The sequence below is a fragment of the Lissotriton vulgaris genome, chromosome 7 (assembly GCF_964263255.1).
Source record: "Lissotriton vulgaris chromosome 7, aLisVul1.2, whole genome shotgun sequence".
Classification (NCBI taxonomy): Eukaryota; Metazoa; Chordata; class Amphibia; order Caudata; family Salamandridae; genus Lissotriton; species Lissotriton vulgaris.
In genome coordinates this window covers 201,274,002-201,291,364 of record NC_141695.1, presented here as the reverse complement: position 1 = coordinate 201,291,364, position 17,363 = coordinate 201,274,002, and the positions used below count along the sequence as shown (strand labels likewise).

General features: G+C 38.8%; 1 protein-coding gene across 1 annotated transcript in view; it reads left to right on the top strand.

The window, feature by feature from the left end:
* LOC147701192 (uncharacterized) overlaps positions 1-17,363 on the top strand; it is a 339,006-nt gene that overhangs the window by 174,494 nt on the left and 147,149 nt on the right. The window contains exon 14 of the mRNA XM_086929317.1: positions 1,393-1,445. Coding sequence (XP_086785443.1) covers positions 1,393-1,445 — 53 coding nt within the window. The remainder of the gene's footprint in view (positions 1-1,392; positions 1,446-17,363) is intronic.

Genomic DNA, 17,363 nt, shown 5'->3' with positions numbered 1-17,363 from the left:
GGACACAATGAATAATTCGCCATTAGCAAAGCAGAATCCTGAACAAGGGAGAATATAATCTAATAAACATTTTAAATTTGAAATGGTATTTTTTAAATTTGCATTTTCTAGGTATGCTCTAGGTAACTGAATAAATTCAAATAATGAAATAAATCTGGATGTGGAGATGCTGAGACGCTCCTAGAGATGACTGTGTTTGTAGTGTGCGATACAAATCATGTATATAAGTAAAATTGGATAAGGATGATACTGGTCTGCAGTTATCAGAAATCTCAAATGAGTGAGAAATATATAGGACATGCCTCCTCTTATAGGGCAGTATTTCCCCTCTGCATCTTTCACAGAAGCCCTCTGCCATGGAAATTACAGTTTATTTCTACACACACATATATGCTGCTGACTGGCCCACATCTGTCAGCAAGTCAGCTCAGAGTACCAGGCACATACTGCGTGCATCCTCCACAACACTGACTCAAACTAACTAAATGACAAACTAACTAGCCTGACTGAATTATTGATTCATACATTACTAAAAATGGTCAAATGAATGAAGATGTTAAATAATGAAAACTGTTGTTATTCCTCATTCAGCTCTAAGAATTGGCATTGGTAGCTGGAAATAATTTTTCCTACCGTGTTACGAGGTAGCAGATCAGAGCGCATAGCCTGCTTTGTCTGACCTGCTTCTGAATGAATAGACATACACTATTGGCTTCATTACCATCGCTAGAGTCATTCCGAAAGGCTGCAGCATATGATGAACTCAGTTATATGTTCTGATTGGATTGGTTGAAAGAAGCCAGCCACACTTGCTGAAAGAATTCTGAAATTGCCTTTCAACCAATCAGAATAATTGTAAGTGCTCACATTCTTGCTTTTGGCTACTAGACAATCAATTAGAATGGCCTTCGGCAAACAGTTCCTCGCCACATCACAAGAGCAGATTGATAAAGGTGGGTTCAGCTGTGTCGGATTTTTCAGCAGATAATCCTTCAGAAGTGGAAATATGCTGTTATAGCTGAGTACGCTACATAAAAAAGTAGTTTTAACTGTTAATTTTCCGTAGATTTAAAATCATCGATATAGTTGTTCATTCTCACTCTCTTCAATCCGTCATTTGCTAGTAGCTCTCCTCACTCTATGCCTTGCAGAACCCACACTCTATGACATCTCTTGTAGGATCATGGATGTCACTTCTTGGCCTGCCCTACTTAGCTCAAGTTTCACAAACTCTATCAACTACATTAGACCCTTGTGAGACTCACTCCATCATCAATTAATTTTTTCCATCACTGCAACCAATGTCTACCTTCATGCTCTGTGATGCTTTCAAATAGGTACCACTGTATGGTTCAGTGCACCTAAACATCTGACTGTCATGTTTCTAAACAGGTTCATCCCCTTCAGTGCCAGAGTTACCAGAGACAGGGCAAGCACCAGCCACGGTAAGTCTGTTGTCATTCAAATTAATGTTGAAGCTAACCTTGATTAAAACAGAGAAAGGAACTCTCGTCACTTGGCATTTTTCTAGGCAGCTTTTCATTTTTTCTACTGTCCAGGAAGAACGAGTCACTTACCTGCAGTGATCTCTTTTCTGGTAGTGACATCTAACAGTAGATTCCTCACCCAAGGGACCCCTTCCCTTTGTGAATCTAGACAACTATTTTGTTGGGTCGGATGTTTGCAAGTTGTTTTTCTTTGAAGAAGTCTTTTTCAGTGACTCCTCCTTTCGGTGATAGTGTCCATGGGCATCAGCTTCAATGTTAGATTGTTTTATTTCCACCATCAGGTTTGGACTTGTATTGCGGCTTTCCGATTTGAAACCGTTATCGGGATCCCTTCAGTTCACAATTTTTCTCTACCCTCTATATATTGGATTCTTTCTCCACCTTTTTGTGTCGAAATCTAAGAAGACCTTATCTATATTTCTGAAAAACTCAAACCGCAGCCTTCGGGCCAACCTCTTTCCTCGGCTTCTACTTCAAGAACCAGCACCCAGTCTTCCACCGATGAAACGGACGCCATTTCAATTCTGTCCTTGATGTCATGTCAAATATCCACTTATCGACCAGCCTAAGGATTGTAACCTCTGTTTCTCCCTGGAACATAAAGAGGAACACTGCGATGCGTGTTGGTCGTTCCATTTTGAGAAGACACTTTTGGAATGTTGGGCTCGACAGAGAGGCATGCAGCTACAAAGTATTCAGGTAACCCCTGATATCTTCGGTGAGGACATCGAGCAGGAGCAGGAAGAAATGTCAGTGGAGGAAGAAGAGGCCTTCTCCCTTCAGGACTCTGATTCCGATTAAAGATCGAACTCAAGTCCCAAGACCTTCTGGCTGCTCAGGATCCTGTGAGTACCAAGCCCCTTTGCCCATCAAACCCACTCCATCTAAACAAAAGGCGATTGGGCCACCACTGCCAATAGGCCATGGTCGGCACTGAGAATCTGATTCCAGTGCCCCACCTTCTGGCTCAGCATCAAAACAGCAAGTGGCGCCTTCCGGCTCAAGCCCGAGCCGCGATGATACCCCTTTGGTTCCAAAGCATCTCGTATTGAAAGAGAAAAAGCAAAAATCCAGCTCAGCATCGACAACTTTGGGCTGAAACAGAAAGGCACTCCCTTAAAGCCACTGGAGCCGATTTTGGAGAAAATATAGGAAAGCCCAGATCCTAAACAAAAGAAGATCCACATAAATCCAGATACTGGAGACATAACAGCAAAACCAGTAATACCAGAATACAGAATCCCTCTCAAAAAGAAAAAGGACAAGCTACTTTTGGCTAAAAGAACACACCCTAAACCAACACTCCCAAAAGGCAAGGCAAGACCCAGCACTTCCTTAAGGCGAGGTAAGAAAACAAACTCAAATGTAGGTAAAGTAACACATGGAAATTTATTAATGCAAAATTTTAAAAAGACAGGCTGAATATATCAGTTTAGAAGACTCATAAAAACTGTTGATTAATGCTATGTTCAAAAAGGTAAGCCAAATATTTCAGTAGATGCAGATTCCCAAACGTCAAATAAATGATTAAACGAACAATTGAAATGGCAAAGAGTAGAAAATATATACAAGAGATATATACAAGAGAGAGAGAGTGGTTAGAAACACCTCACAGATTGAATTTGCATCATCCTTGCCCGCTCAAGCTGTCAGAAGTCTGTTCTATAGACGAGGAAGGAGTTTCAATCAGGACTCAAATTCCGTCACCATTCCACAGCAATACGTCTATTCTATGGTGAACTTCCCACCTGACCCCCCTCGGCTCCTAACTTAAATATCATTATTCAAAGTGAGGCGAAGCTTCTAGAAAACCTCGCCCTCTTCTCATTGGAAAAAAAAACCTTCCCTGAGTTAGTACTTAGTGGATTGGGAATAGTAAATTATATGGGTTTAGTGTCCAGCTCCTTCCCTGACTTTCTACTTGGTGGAGTGGGAATAGTAAATTATATGGGTTTTGTGTCCAGCACCTTCCCTGAGTTAGTTCTTGGCGGAGTGGGAATAGTAAATTTTATTGTTTGAGTGACCAGCACCTTCCATGAGTTTATAGTTGGTTGAGTTTGAATAGTAAATTATATGGGTTTTGTGTCCAGCACCTTCCCGAAATGTGTACTTGGTGGAGTGGGAATAGTAAATTATATGGGTTTTGTGTCCAGCACCTTCCCTGAGTTAGTACTTGGCGGAGTGGGAATCGTAAATTATATTGTTTGAGTGTCCAGCAACTTCCATGAGTTTATAGTTGGTGGAGTTGGAGTAGTAAATTATATGTGTTTTGTGTCCTCACCTTCCCTGACTTTGTACTTAGTGGAGTGGGAATAGTAAATTATATGGGTTTTGTGTCCAGCACCTTCCCTGTGTTAGTACTTGGTGGAGTTGGAATAGTACATTATATGGGTTTAGTGTCCAGAACCTTCCCTGAGTTTGTATTTGGTGGAGTAGTAATAGTAAATTATATGGGTTTTGTGTCCAGCACTTTCCCTGAATTTGTACTTGGTGGAGTGGGCATAGTACATTATATGGGTTTTGTGTCCAGCACCTTCCCTGAGTTAGTACTTGGTGGAGAGGGAATAGTAAATTATATGGGTTTTGTGTCCAGCACCTTCCTTGAGTTAGTACTTGGTGGAGTTGGAATAGTAAATTATATGGGTTATGTGTCCAGCACCTTCCCTGAGTTAGTACTTGGTGGAGTGGGAATAGTAAATTATATGGGTTTTGTGTCCAGCACCTTCCTTAACACCTTGGGTGCTAAACCTATTCCCCTCCTGTGCTGAGATTTACGGAATGCCCTTTTTCATGACGAGCTCAGCTCGTCATGAGCACACAAGAGGTGTACCTCATATCGAGCTGAGCTCGTCATGAGCATCGAAGGGGTTAAGTTAGTACTTGGTGGAGTTGGAATAGTAAATTATATGGGTTTTGTGTCCAGCACCTTCCCTGAGTTAGTACTTGGTGGAGTGGGAATAGTAAATTATATGGGTTTTGTGCCCAGCACCTTCCCTGAATTGTACTTGGTGGAGTGGGAATAGTAAATTATATGGGTTTTGTGTCCAGCATCTTCCCTGAGTTAGTACTTGGCGGAGTGGGAATAGTAAATTATATTGAGTGTCCAACACCTTCCATGAGTTTATAGTTGGTGGAGTTGGAATAGTAACTTATATAGGTTTTGTGTCCAGCACCTTTCCTGAATTTCTACTTGGTGGTGTGGGAATAGTAAATTATCTGGGTTTTGTATCCAGCACCTTCCCTGAGATTGGACTTGCTGGAGTTGGAATAGTAAATTATATGGGTTTTGTGTCCAGCACCTTCCCTGAATTTGTACTTGGTAGAGCGGGAATAGTAAATATATGGGTTTTGTGTCCAGCACCTTCCTTGAGTTAGTACTTGGTGGACTGGGAATAGTAAATTATATTGCTTGAGTGTCCAACACCTTCCCTGAGTTTATAGTTGGTGGAGTTGGAATAGTAAATTATATGAGTTTTGTGTTCAGCACCTTCCCTGAATTTGTACTTGGTGGAGTGGGAATAGTAAATTATATGGGTTTTGTGTCCAGCACCTTCCCTGAGTTAGTACTTGGTGGAGTGGGAAAGTAAATTATATTGTTTGAGTGTCCAACACCTTCCATGAGTTTATAGTTGGTGGAGTAGGAATAGTAAATTATATGAGTTTTGTGTCCAGCACCTTCCTTCAGTTAGTTCTTGGTGGAGTGGGAATAGTAAATTATATTTTTGATAGTCCAGCACCTTCCCTGAGTTTATAGTTGGAATAGTAAATTATATGGGTTCTGTGTCCAGCACCTTCCTTGAGTTTATACTTGGTGGAGTGGGAATAGAAATGTATTTGGGTTAAGGGTTTAGCACTTTCTCTGACTTTATACTTTGTGGAGTGGGAATGATAAATTATTTGAGTTGACTGTTCAGCATTTTGGTAGAATATATTGTTTATGGAGTGGGAATAGTACATTTTAATATATGAATGTTTAGTATTTTGTGAGAGTATATGTAATGATATTGAGTATGTTTAACTCATGTTGTATGGTGAAATTAATATAATAATATGAATTAATAATTGTAATTGTTAGTAAATACAAATTAATTAATCAGAGTCACAGCATGTTTTAAATATTTTATTATTTTCAAAAAGTAGGTAATAAAATAAGAAATCCGAAAATAATGTTATTGACATTTTTAAATGTTATCTGTACATTTTTATTTTCATGAAATATATTAAAAATATTGACATTTTCATCACAGTTGTACATTTGTTTCCAAAAATTATTATTGCAAACATAATTTAGTACAATTATTTTTAAGTAAAATAATATGTATTAAGTGTACAATTTTTTGTTTATTTCACAGTTTTTAATGTAAAAATAAAGATTAATTAGACAAGTCATATACAACAATTATTTTTATACTTTTTTTACACTGTGGTAGTATTTTTAAACATTTTTTGTAGTACACATATTTATAAACATTAACACAAAAAGGTAGGTTTTGTTAACATTAATATAATATTTACATTTTTGATTTTTGAAATAAGTTATTATTAATATATAAAATATTAATAATAGTAATTTTTACAGATACATTGCTAATGTTTATAGGTAACAGGTACTTCATGTGGATGTCGTTTTTGGGAGAAGATAGCGTTTTTTTTCCTAAGAAGGGTCTCTATTATTTTTTAATATATTAGAGACACACTTTCTAACATTTTCGGTTTTTCCTGGAGTGTTTTTTATATTTTACACTATTTCCGGGTTTTAATGGGTTATCGTTGGATCTATTATGGAGAAGAATGGTTATGGATGAGTTTTTTTATTTTATTAACATTACATTTCCATGGAGCGCTTTTTCTGTTTTTGTGAACCATTTTTGTGTTTTTAAGGGTTTTCGAGTGGATTGTTTTGGAGAAAAAGTTTTTTGGGATTTCGTGTTATTTTTGGATGATCTCGTTTGAATTGTTTGGGTGGATTACTTCTAAGGAATGATTTATTTTGTTACAAAGGTTTCTCTTCAGCAACAAAGTGAGTAAGTATTTTTCAATTATTTTTTGGGTGGGATTGTCATTTTATTTTTATGCAATTTTATGGTATATGTTAGAAATTGTAAGAAAATTATTTAGATATATTTAAATAAATATATTAAATATGTTCGAATAATTTATTTACAGTTCATAACATGTGTTTAATATGTATATTTTATGTTTACTATTTGAATAGTATATGTATGTGAGTTATGTTTAAAGAATTGTTTTAGCTATGGTAGATAGGTATGGTAGGTCTCTGGTAGTTGGGCATAGGGTTACTTGGCTTTGTAAGGTGTTGTACATTTGTTTAGTTTCTTTAGTAAGTTTTGGGCCTAATTGTGTTATAGATTGCTCCATTCAGAGTTCTTGGTAGCTTTGCTCCTTTTGTAATGCTTGAAGGAGTTTATGTAGGGTTAGGGAACCTCTGCCTGTACCTGCTTGGAAAGCATTGTGCCATCCTTCAACAGCGTTGTTGCTTTTAGCTTGTTTGTTTAGTCTAATTAGGTAGACGTTCCACCAGGGGATTTGGAATTTAGGTTTCCTTCTGTGTCCTGATCTGTGTAGTCTCCCTACCCATGTATCTTCGAAATAATCTAAGAGAGGGCTTAGTTTTGTTTCATTTTTTTTATAATAGGGGCTGTCTATTAGTAGGTTGTAATGTTCCGCTACGTCTGTAACTGGAACGTAGGCCAGTGTAATTAATTTTTTTACCTGGTAGGCAAAAGTACTGTCAGTGCAGTATTGGGTGCTTAGGGCAGATTTTTGTATATGTTTCCATATACATTTGTTAAAGTGATAGTAGCAAGCTTGGATTGCTGTGTGAGGGTAGGTCAGTAGAATTGTATTTATCATTACTTTCTCAAAGACAATGATAATTTTTGGGGGAAGTAATTATTTGTTAGGTCTTTTATTTTATGTAGTACCTCAGTATAGGTTGTTTGCTCTTTGTTGGGTAGTAGGGCATATATGAAGGGGATATTGCAGTTTTGATAGTGTCCATGGATGGTGTATAATTGGGTGAATGGTTTTGGGCACACTGTGAATGTGCCGTCCATCATCCATGTTTCACATTGGTGTAATTTCACCATATTGTCTGCTGTAGCAAACATTATAATTCTTTTTTATTTAGATGCATTGTCATATATGATGAAAGGTTCGTTATTATGGGTTATTGTTAGTTCAGGTGGAATTTGGACTTGCTCAAATGTTTTTGAGGCAGGTGGTGTAGCTGTACTTGTTCTTTTTTTCCTAGCTATTGTCCTTTTTAGAGAATCTATAGAAGGGAGTTGGCTAGCTGCATGTTGGGGGAGAGTTCTTAGATGGTCTTTGAGAATAGTTGTAGATGGGCGGTCTGTGTTAGTGCTTGCTTCTTTTAGTGAGTCAAGCATTTGTCTAATTTCTATTTCTGTCACATTGGGGGGGTGGTTATGTTCAGTTGTGTTAGTTACAGTTGTTTCATGAGTTATAGCACGACCATAACATTTATTACTGTAATATTTGCTGCATTTCCAAAACACTTTCAATTGATGTTTTTCTTGGGTATATGTATAGCCCATATAACAAAGAGCATTTTGCCTTTCTGTGAAGTTACAAATTTAGCCTCTTCTGTCATTGTTCTGGTTTCTTTTTACAGTAAATAAATGTTACATAGAGAAATTTAGATTTGTTTTACGTTTATCATTACATTTATCACATTTTCACAGTATATTTACCAGTTTTTCAGTTGTTTGGAGGGCTGTGCTTTGGTTTTTGATGGTATTCTTCTCTGTTTCTTTTGTTGATGGCTCTGTTGGTAAAAGTAAAATCATTTATTGTATATGTTTTGTTTACAATTATTGGATTCCTTTTCATTTGGAAGTTTTCTTTCTAAGTTTCGTTTTATAAGTTGTCTCTGTTATTTTAATTTGTATACTTACTTTGTTTTTAGAGTTGATAGGTTTGTAAATGTTGGCCTATTTTTCTTTAAATGTGGTATATCTGCAAACAATGGTAACATTTAAAGAAAATCATTAGTTTATTGTTTAATTTATTATTTGTAGCTTGTAGTGCTAAGCCTAGTAGTTAATGTTAGGTACTTACTTTTGTTTTCTTTATCCTTCGTTTGATGGTAGCAGCATTCTGTTCTGGTGAAAATTTGGCAGAGTTTCCCCTTCTTCACATTTTGTAGCACCAAGTGGTATCTAATTGTGTGTTTTCTTTCTTTATATAGTGTTTGAATTATGTGTTGGTTGATTTGATTGTTCATTGTAATTGTTTGGTGTTTTTTATTGGTTGTTAGAGATATTTTGAATTTTTTTGATAGTTATGCGATTCGATTTGTAGATGCTCGGTAATGGTTTTATATTGTGATGTATTTATTTTTCATTATTTTTATTTAATATTATTTTGTAAAGTGAGCTGTATAATGTTTTTTATGATTATGTTACATGAACCTATTGTATTGTAAAAATGTTTTATATGTTATAAATGTTGTTGTTTATTTATTGTTTGTTTGTAGTATGTTATATTTTATATAAATATGCTGATTTATGTTACGATTTACTGTGTTTTTTATCAGATATATTTGTTTATTTATTATGTATAGTGAAGTCGATAATTTGATTTAGCGATATTTTAGTGGTCCATATTTTTGTTTTCCATATTTTTGTTTTTGTCTTTATGTGTGTTGGAAGGCGATATATTTTGTTTGCGATATTTTTTAGGGTCGATAATGTTGTTTTCGATGTTTTTTATTTGCGATATTGTTTAGTCGATATTTGTGTATTTTTATGTTTAAGTATCGGGAGTCAATATTTTTGTAATCGATATAATTACGTCGATAATATTTGTATTCGACATTCGGTCCGTCGATATTGTTTCAGTGATCCGCAGTCAATAACATCAGACAAATGGGTGTTGAAGATTATCCAACATGGTTGTTGCCTGGAGCTCACAAGCAATCCTTCCAATATTCCACCTTGCATTTACAAACTCCTGCTAGAGCTCTAACAACTTCTCAAACAAGTGGTACAAGCTCGTCTAACAAAAGGAGCTATTGAACCAGTTCCAATACAACAAGAAAGGGTCAGGGGTTTACTCACTTTACTTCCTAATCCAAAAGAAGGATGGTTCTCTATGTCCAATATTAGATCTCAGACCTCTAAATTTAAACATACTATCAGAACACTTATAGGGGGTCACACTTCAACAAGTGCTTCACTTCTAACAAAACTACTTTGTCAGCTCTAGACTTAAAGGCACCTACTTTCACATCCCTATTCACTCAACACATCACAAATACCTCAGATTAATGGTAGCAGGAAAGCATTATCAACTCAATGTGCTCACATTTGTAGTAACTACTGCCCTACGAGTATTCACCAAATGTCTAGCAGTAGTAGCAGCTCATCTCACAAGACAACAAATTCATGTCTTCCCAGATCTGTACGATTGGCTCATCAAAGCCAACACACAAAGTGTCTACAACATACTCAAAATACCATAAACCTTCTCTGTCAATTGGGATTTACAGTCAATGCACAAAAATCCCTTCTTCAACCATCACAGAAAAAAACATATCTGGGAACAACGCTAAACATTCATACAGCTCGAGCCTCACCCAATCCAGCCAGAATTCATAATGTTCAAACTTTATTACTACAGTTTCAAAACAACCAATACTGAACAGTAAGGAATTTCATGTATCTGTTAGAAATGATGGCTTCATGCATTGCAATAGTGCCACACGTAAGTTTACAAATGCGTCCGCTACAGGAATGCTTAGCACATCAGTGGAATCAATCACAGGGTCAATTACCAGATCTAGTGTTGGTAGACAGCCCCACGTATTGCTCTCTACAGTGGTGAAACACACAAAACATATCAAAAGGGTGGTCTTTCATCAGCTCCATTCCACAAGTTGTGCAAACAACAGATGCCTCTCTCACAGGTTGGGGTGCCCATCTAATTCAAGGCTTATAGGACACCAGACACAGAAGTCGCTACATAAATTACTTGAAGCTTCTAACAGTTTAACTGTTGTCCGAGCAGACAATATGACAGCCATGTGCTATGTACAAAAATAGGGGGGGCACACTCGCTACAGTTGTCATGCCTCTCTCAGAACATTTGGCGTTGGGCAATACATCACAAAATATATTTTCTAGCAGAACACCTTCCAGGCATGCACAACCAATTTGTCGACATCGTCAGCAGGATGTGGCAACAAGTACATGAATGGGAGCTTCATCCCAAGGCTCTCTTCCGTTGTTCCAAAAATGGGGATTTCCACAGATAGAATTCTTTGCCACAGCACAGAACTCAAAATATCCAAACTTCCCCTCCAGATTCCCACACCATACGTCTAAAGGCAATGCTTTATGGATGAACCTGGTCAAGCATATTGGCTTAGGCTTTTCCTTCTCTCCGTGTCCTTCCATTTCTAATTCCGAAACTCAGACAGACGTCACTCACATTAATCTAAGTGGCTCCCACATGGGCTTGTCAAACATGGTTCACCATACTACTAGAACTGTCAGTAGTTCCACACCAAAACTTGTACCTTACTTCCAACCTTCTCACACAGAACACAGAGCAATCAGACATCCAAACCCGAAGGAGCTCAACCTAGCGATCTGGCTCCTAAAGTCATAGAGTTTAGATACCTAAATCTACCACCACTAGAGCATGCTATGCAGCAAAGTGAAAACGATGTGTTATATATTGTAATAACAACAACATTGATCCACTAGATGCATCCAAACAAAGCATTATTTGTTGCCTTTTGCATCTACAGCGAGTTGGATTAGCCTACACATCCATTCGGCTACACCTTGCAGCAATAGCTGCATATCTACAAAACAGACAACATTCATCCTTATTTAAAGTCCAAGCAATTAAGGCTTTTATGGAAGGCTTAAAAGAATAATACCACCCAGAGTACCACCTGCACCTGTTAGGATCCTGAACATTGTTCTCACAAGACCTATGGGCCAACATTTTGAGCCATTACACAATTGTCCATTACAGTTTCTTTCATGGATTGTTGCATTTCTAATTGCTATTACATCATTAAGAGGTGTTGGTGCACTACAGGCTTTAACCTTAGAAGAACCCTTCTTTCAACTGCATAAAGTCAGAGTGGATCTTTGTACAAACCCAAAATCCCTTCCAAAAGTAGTGACTGTTTTTCACATTAAACAGTCAGTTGAGTTATCTGTGTTTTCCCCTTAATCTGATTCAGTAGCAGAAAGGGCTCTACACACACCTGCTATTAAAATAGCACTATTATACTACATTGATGGAACAAAAGATTTTCACAAAACAACTTTTTGTTGCATTTGCTCTGCCTCATAGAGGTAATCCTATCTCCAAATCTTGTATTTCTAGATTATTTATTAAATGTATCCAAACTTGCTATATTAAAGCTAAAAGAGCTTAAACTATTGCTCCTAGAGCACATTCTACCCGCAAAATAGGAGCATCTATGGTTTTTTAGGAAATATTCCCATAGCAGACATATGTAAAGCAGCTACATGGTCTACACCACACCTATTTACCAAATATTATTGTGTAGATGTATTAGCACGTCAACAAGCTAATGTAGGAAAAGTAGTGCTAAGAACAATTTTTCAAACAACTGCAACATCCACTGGTTAGCCACCGCTTTTGGAGGGTACTGCTATAGAGTCTGTGCAAGCGAAAGAACAGGGGTGGCATGTGGAGGAATCGATAAAGAACTTTCAGCAGGTAAAACATAAATTAGTCCCTACTTACAGGTACAAGGTCCCAAAATTAATTGAACTGAGTTTTTGTTTACATACCCCCTCCAAATCAAATTGAAACCATTTTCAATATATAAATTTATGAATTCTTTAATTCATTATCCTTTTAGATATAAGACACAAAATCACAAAAACAACAACATTAATGGTTGAACAAATCATTTCTCATTCCTTCCTACCCATTTTTATAAACAATTGGTAGCTACATATTTTTGAGCACTTCAACCACGAGGTAGTCCAATACACACAAGAGGAGGACAATCAATCTTCTACTACATCCAAAATGTGCGTGACCAATTTCTTTATTGGTATTCAAGTTTCATCAGACTCCTTAGTTCTGCTGGGTCAACGCGTTCCAGCCCAGGCATTAGGGTCTCATCAGGACATGGGTGCAAGGAGGAAACAACACCTCCAGGATGAATAAAAGCTATCATCACCACAAAACTTTAGTTCGCACCACTCAGTACATAAAAGTGTATCAACATTACAGTACAGATAATAATTGAAGGTTAAAAAAGAATATAAGAAAAGACAATACAATGTACAATCATTTATCCAAAATATAACAATCATAAAAATACCACAATAAGAATAAAACAGTACGAACTTTGATCATCTAAAAGAAGTGCGAATGCATTCGTCTAACCCAGGGATCTCCAACCTTTTGTGGAATGTGAGCCACTTCTGATCAGTGAAAATCATCATGACCTACTGAAGGCCACCTACTCACTTGCCCAGCTTCATTGACTTTAAACCTAATGACCATGGAGCCTGATACTATGGTTTGAATAAAATACTTTGATTAGGAGCACTGCCATGTTCGCCAGTGAGTGCATGGACTGTGGGGATGTATGAACTTATGGTACTGGACATACATTTCACCATATGTGGCACCATTTCATGTACAACACAAACACACAACCATTTTTATTTTAAATGAGAGAAATTTAAAGTGCAAAAAAATGTTCTGCAATAAATGGTCATAATAAGGACATTTTTTCAGCCCTTGAAGGTATATTTTTCTGCCCTTGAAATTTATGACCTTTTTAAAATTTGGCAGTATTTTTCAGTTATAATTATGTCAGCCTGTCTACCAGCCGCTGGGAGCAAGATGCATACTGTGTGTAAATGTGACAATTTTAAGAGGGAGAAAATTCAATTGAAGAGTTACATTTTGTGTTTATATGCATTGCATAAAGTTCATCATGTTAGCTTTCTCCCATGTCAAAGTTTCTTTACATCTAGAGGGGGAGGTGTGGCACTCTGCTAGGTTAAATCGGAGTTTGATGCACTTCTGGTGGCTTAGGTGCTGACTGGTTTGCTCCCTCTGACCTTAGGGGAGTTCTCAATGATAGCGAATAGAAGCTGTCAGGCCCAGAAGAACCAGAAGAATAAACCTGTGTAACCAACAGTTTATCTTGGTATATTGTCATGATTACCCATTTCGTTTGAACTGTATTGATACAGAAGGGATTGATTTCCCCAAAAGAGTGCGACTGGCTAACCTGTCAAGCCTGACAGCTTCTATTCGCTAAAGTTTCTTTACAAACAGCGTGTCATATTACTCCCCGTGGCCTGTAGACATGGTGCCATATTTATAACAAGATAATACAGTCATGTGTTTAAATGTGAGGGAATTTAAAGTGAAGAAACATGCTTCATAAAACACTAGGATACTCTGGACCTGTAGGAACGAGGCTCATCCTAGGCTAAAAGTTGATACCCCCAGACTAAGGGACCGCCTAAAAGCGCTAGAAGCAAGATCAGACTCCCTTGGACTAGTGGAACCAGTCCCCTGAAAGCAGGAGGCTTAATGACGCTCAGGAATCGAAGAATCACTGGCCATCAGGCCCTCTGTGGGATCGGCCAAATCCAGACAAGGTTTTTCAACTTAGCAGTCATCCCAGCCCTGAGGATCAGTGACCTATGAGTTTTGTACAAAGCAAACAGCATTAGCTATAGAGTGACAGCTAAAAAGGAGAAACTTGAGAAGCTCCTATGAAGAGAAAAGATCATAGATTGAGAGCCATTCCTCAAAATTAGACCATGAGATGGTGAGCATCTTGCCTAGTGATCATGATGGAGGGGAAGAAGGTGGAGACAAACACTCTCTAACCTTTCCCAGACCCCCTTCACCAGTGCTAAATTACAGGAGTCACTCTAAGAGACCTCCCAGTGGTAAGGTGGTAGGGACTCTTGAGGATGAGCTTCACATATTCTCCGGGAGGAAAAATATCCTGAATTGAGAAAAGAACTATCCTTGAGGTAAGAAGGGTTAATATGGGCTTGAACCCCAAAAATGGTGGCAGCAATACCCATAGGGAGAAGGAGGATTCCTTTGATTCTAAGATGTCCTGAAAGGATTGTCCCCAAGTTTAGTAATGGTAATGACATAGACAAATGGTTTGCATTTTTGTAGATGTCCTGAAAAATGAGTAGGATAGGTAATCAATACTGTGGCTTTCTAGTTTGGGAGTTATTCTCCGTACGTAAAGGGCAGATAAGGCTGCTGACCCTTAATGAAGATGTGGCTGAGTTCTATCAGCATATGAAGAAAACAATTTAAGAAGTGTCTGGACTCACAAAAGAAGAGTGGGGTATAGGGTCACACACAAAGGTCAAAACCAGACATGAGTGGAATTTGTGGACTTGTCAGTCAAAGCATTAGAAGGCTGGATTAAAGGCAGTGAGATAGACACATATGATGGGCTATATAATTTGATTATGAAAGAAAACATTCTATCCAATTGTACCTCAAGCAAGATACACCAGATGCAGAGTTTTCAAACTGTAGAGAGCTGGGCAGAAAGGCTGATGAGTGGGTATGGATAAAAGTATCCAAAAACAACAAAGGGGTGACCTCAAGAAGTAGGAATTAGGCCAAACAAAGCAAAGGAAGTCGGTGGTAAGCCTACCAAAGAGACTTCCTCAGGACCCTAGTACCCCAAAAGAAAAGGTGAATAAAAACCCACCTTAACTCTAGCAAGCAGACTAAAGGGGGCCCAGGACTTACAAAACTCTTAGACAACAGGGTGAGCTTTGCAAACACACAGGGCACTACAACGGTATTTAGGCTGTCTCAAAAAGGTGGTTAGCACTGAGTTGTCCAGTGTAGACATTGGGGAGGACACCTCAGATTAGGAGGTCCTCTTAACTTTTAACTGGAAGAAGGATCTAAAAAGTAAGCTAGTGATCCCTGGTGGTGTTAATAAGCACTTCCACTCCATTCAGGTAAATGGAATGTCGACCACTGGCGTGAGAGACCGAGGTGTCAGTCATACCATAGCGTTTGGCAGGTCTGTGTCCCCAGATCATTATGTGCCAGGAGAAATAAGAAGAGTAAGGGTGGTTCCAGGGGATATCACAGTTGGACCTGTAGCCTTAGTGCCCCTTGAAATGGAGGATACCCTTAGCTGGCTTATGGTTGTAGTTTGTCCAAAAATAGGAGACTTAGACCCCCAAAGAAAAGGAAAATGGTAATAAAAGGAAAAGGAAGCCACTCTTAACTAGCGATCCAGTAAGGCATTCTAACCCAGTAGGAGAGAGCCTTAAAGTTGGCACTGGTATGACCTTTTCTGACAGCAAGAAAGTCCTGAAAAGTCAAGCACCTGTTCAGAATCAAGGTGCTACAGCTGAACTGACACTAGGGAACGTGGGAGAAGGGTGTCTGCCACAGAAAGTGGTAGCCCTTATTCATAACAGCAAGAGAGGTTAGAAGAACCCACACTTGTTCCTAGTTAGCTCAACCACATGTCAGTGGTGAGCTCTATGTGTTTTTTTGGACACTGAAAGCTGTCAGTAGCCTCTTCTGTGTGCTGACCTTCATGGCAGCACTGTACTTGGCATGGAAGGCCAAACCCAGGGCCAAAAGAAAGTGGGGCTCCTGCTGACCAGGGTAGGGTTGCTCACGTGTTTGGTGAACTTTGTGGATGAGCTAGGTGTTGCCCTAGCAAAGATAGGGTTAGCAGAGGTGGGCACCTCACTACATAAGGTAAAAGGGAAGGAAGAAAAATACACAGCTGTATGTATGCTCCAAATAGGTCCAGTTGAAACTGGGCCCCGTTACCGTTGAGATGAGTCAACTGCCCATAGGGAGTGACCTTGACAAGAGGATGTGTGGTAGAGGCGGCCGTGCAATAGTAGTTAGTTTTCTTTACATTCTTCCTCACTCACAAGCTAGGAAACGTCTCCTAGGATTGGGCAGAGTCTCCTGAGTGTGTTGGCATGGGGGAGTTTGAGGAACCGGGCTTGTTGCAGATGCCCTCCCCCCATTTTTAACCCAGATGGACTGCTAGATGCTTGTTTTTGACTTGGAGACTGCACCCAAGCCTGCTAACCCATCCCGAATGCCACTGCTCTTACTCCAAAACTGTTTGGATTGGTAAATCCAATTAGCAAGGACTTTACCCCACCTTATAAGTCCCTAGTATATGGTACTAGTTGTTCCCAGAGCATGGGTGGTTCCAGGGGATATCACAGTTGGACCTGTAGCCTTAGTGCCCCTTCACATGGAGGATACCCTTAGCTGGCATATAGTTGTAGTTTGTCCAAAGATAGGAGACTTAGACCCCCAAAGAAAAGGAAAATGGTAATAAAAGGAAAAGGAAGCCACTCTTAACTAGCGATCCAGTAAGGCATTCTAACCCAGTAGGAGAGAGCCCCAAAGTTGGCACTGGTATGACCTTTTCTGACAGCAAGAAAGTCCTGAAAAGTCAAGCACCTGTTCAGAATCAAGGTGCTACAGCTGAACTGACACTAGGAAACGTGGGAGAAGGGTGTCTGCCACAGAAAGTGGTAGCCCTTATTCATAACAACAAGAGAGGTTAGAAGAACCCACACTTGTTCCTAGCTAGCTCAACCACATGTCAGTGGTGAGCTCTATGTGTTTTTTTGGATACTGAAAGCTGTCAGTAGCCTCTTCTGTGTGCTGACCTTCATGGCAGCACTGTACTTGGCATGGAAGGCCAAACCCAGGGCCAAAAGAAAGTGGGGCTCCTGCTGACCAGGGTAGGGTTGCTCACGTGTTTGGTGACCTTTGTGGATGAGCTAGGTGTTGCCCTAGCAAAGATAG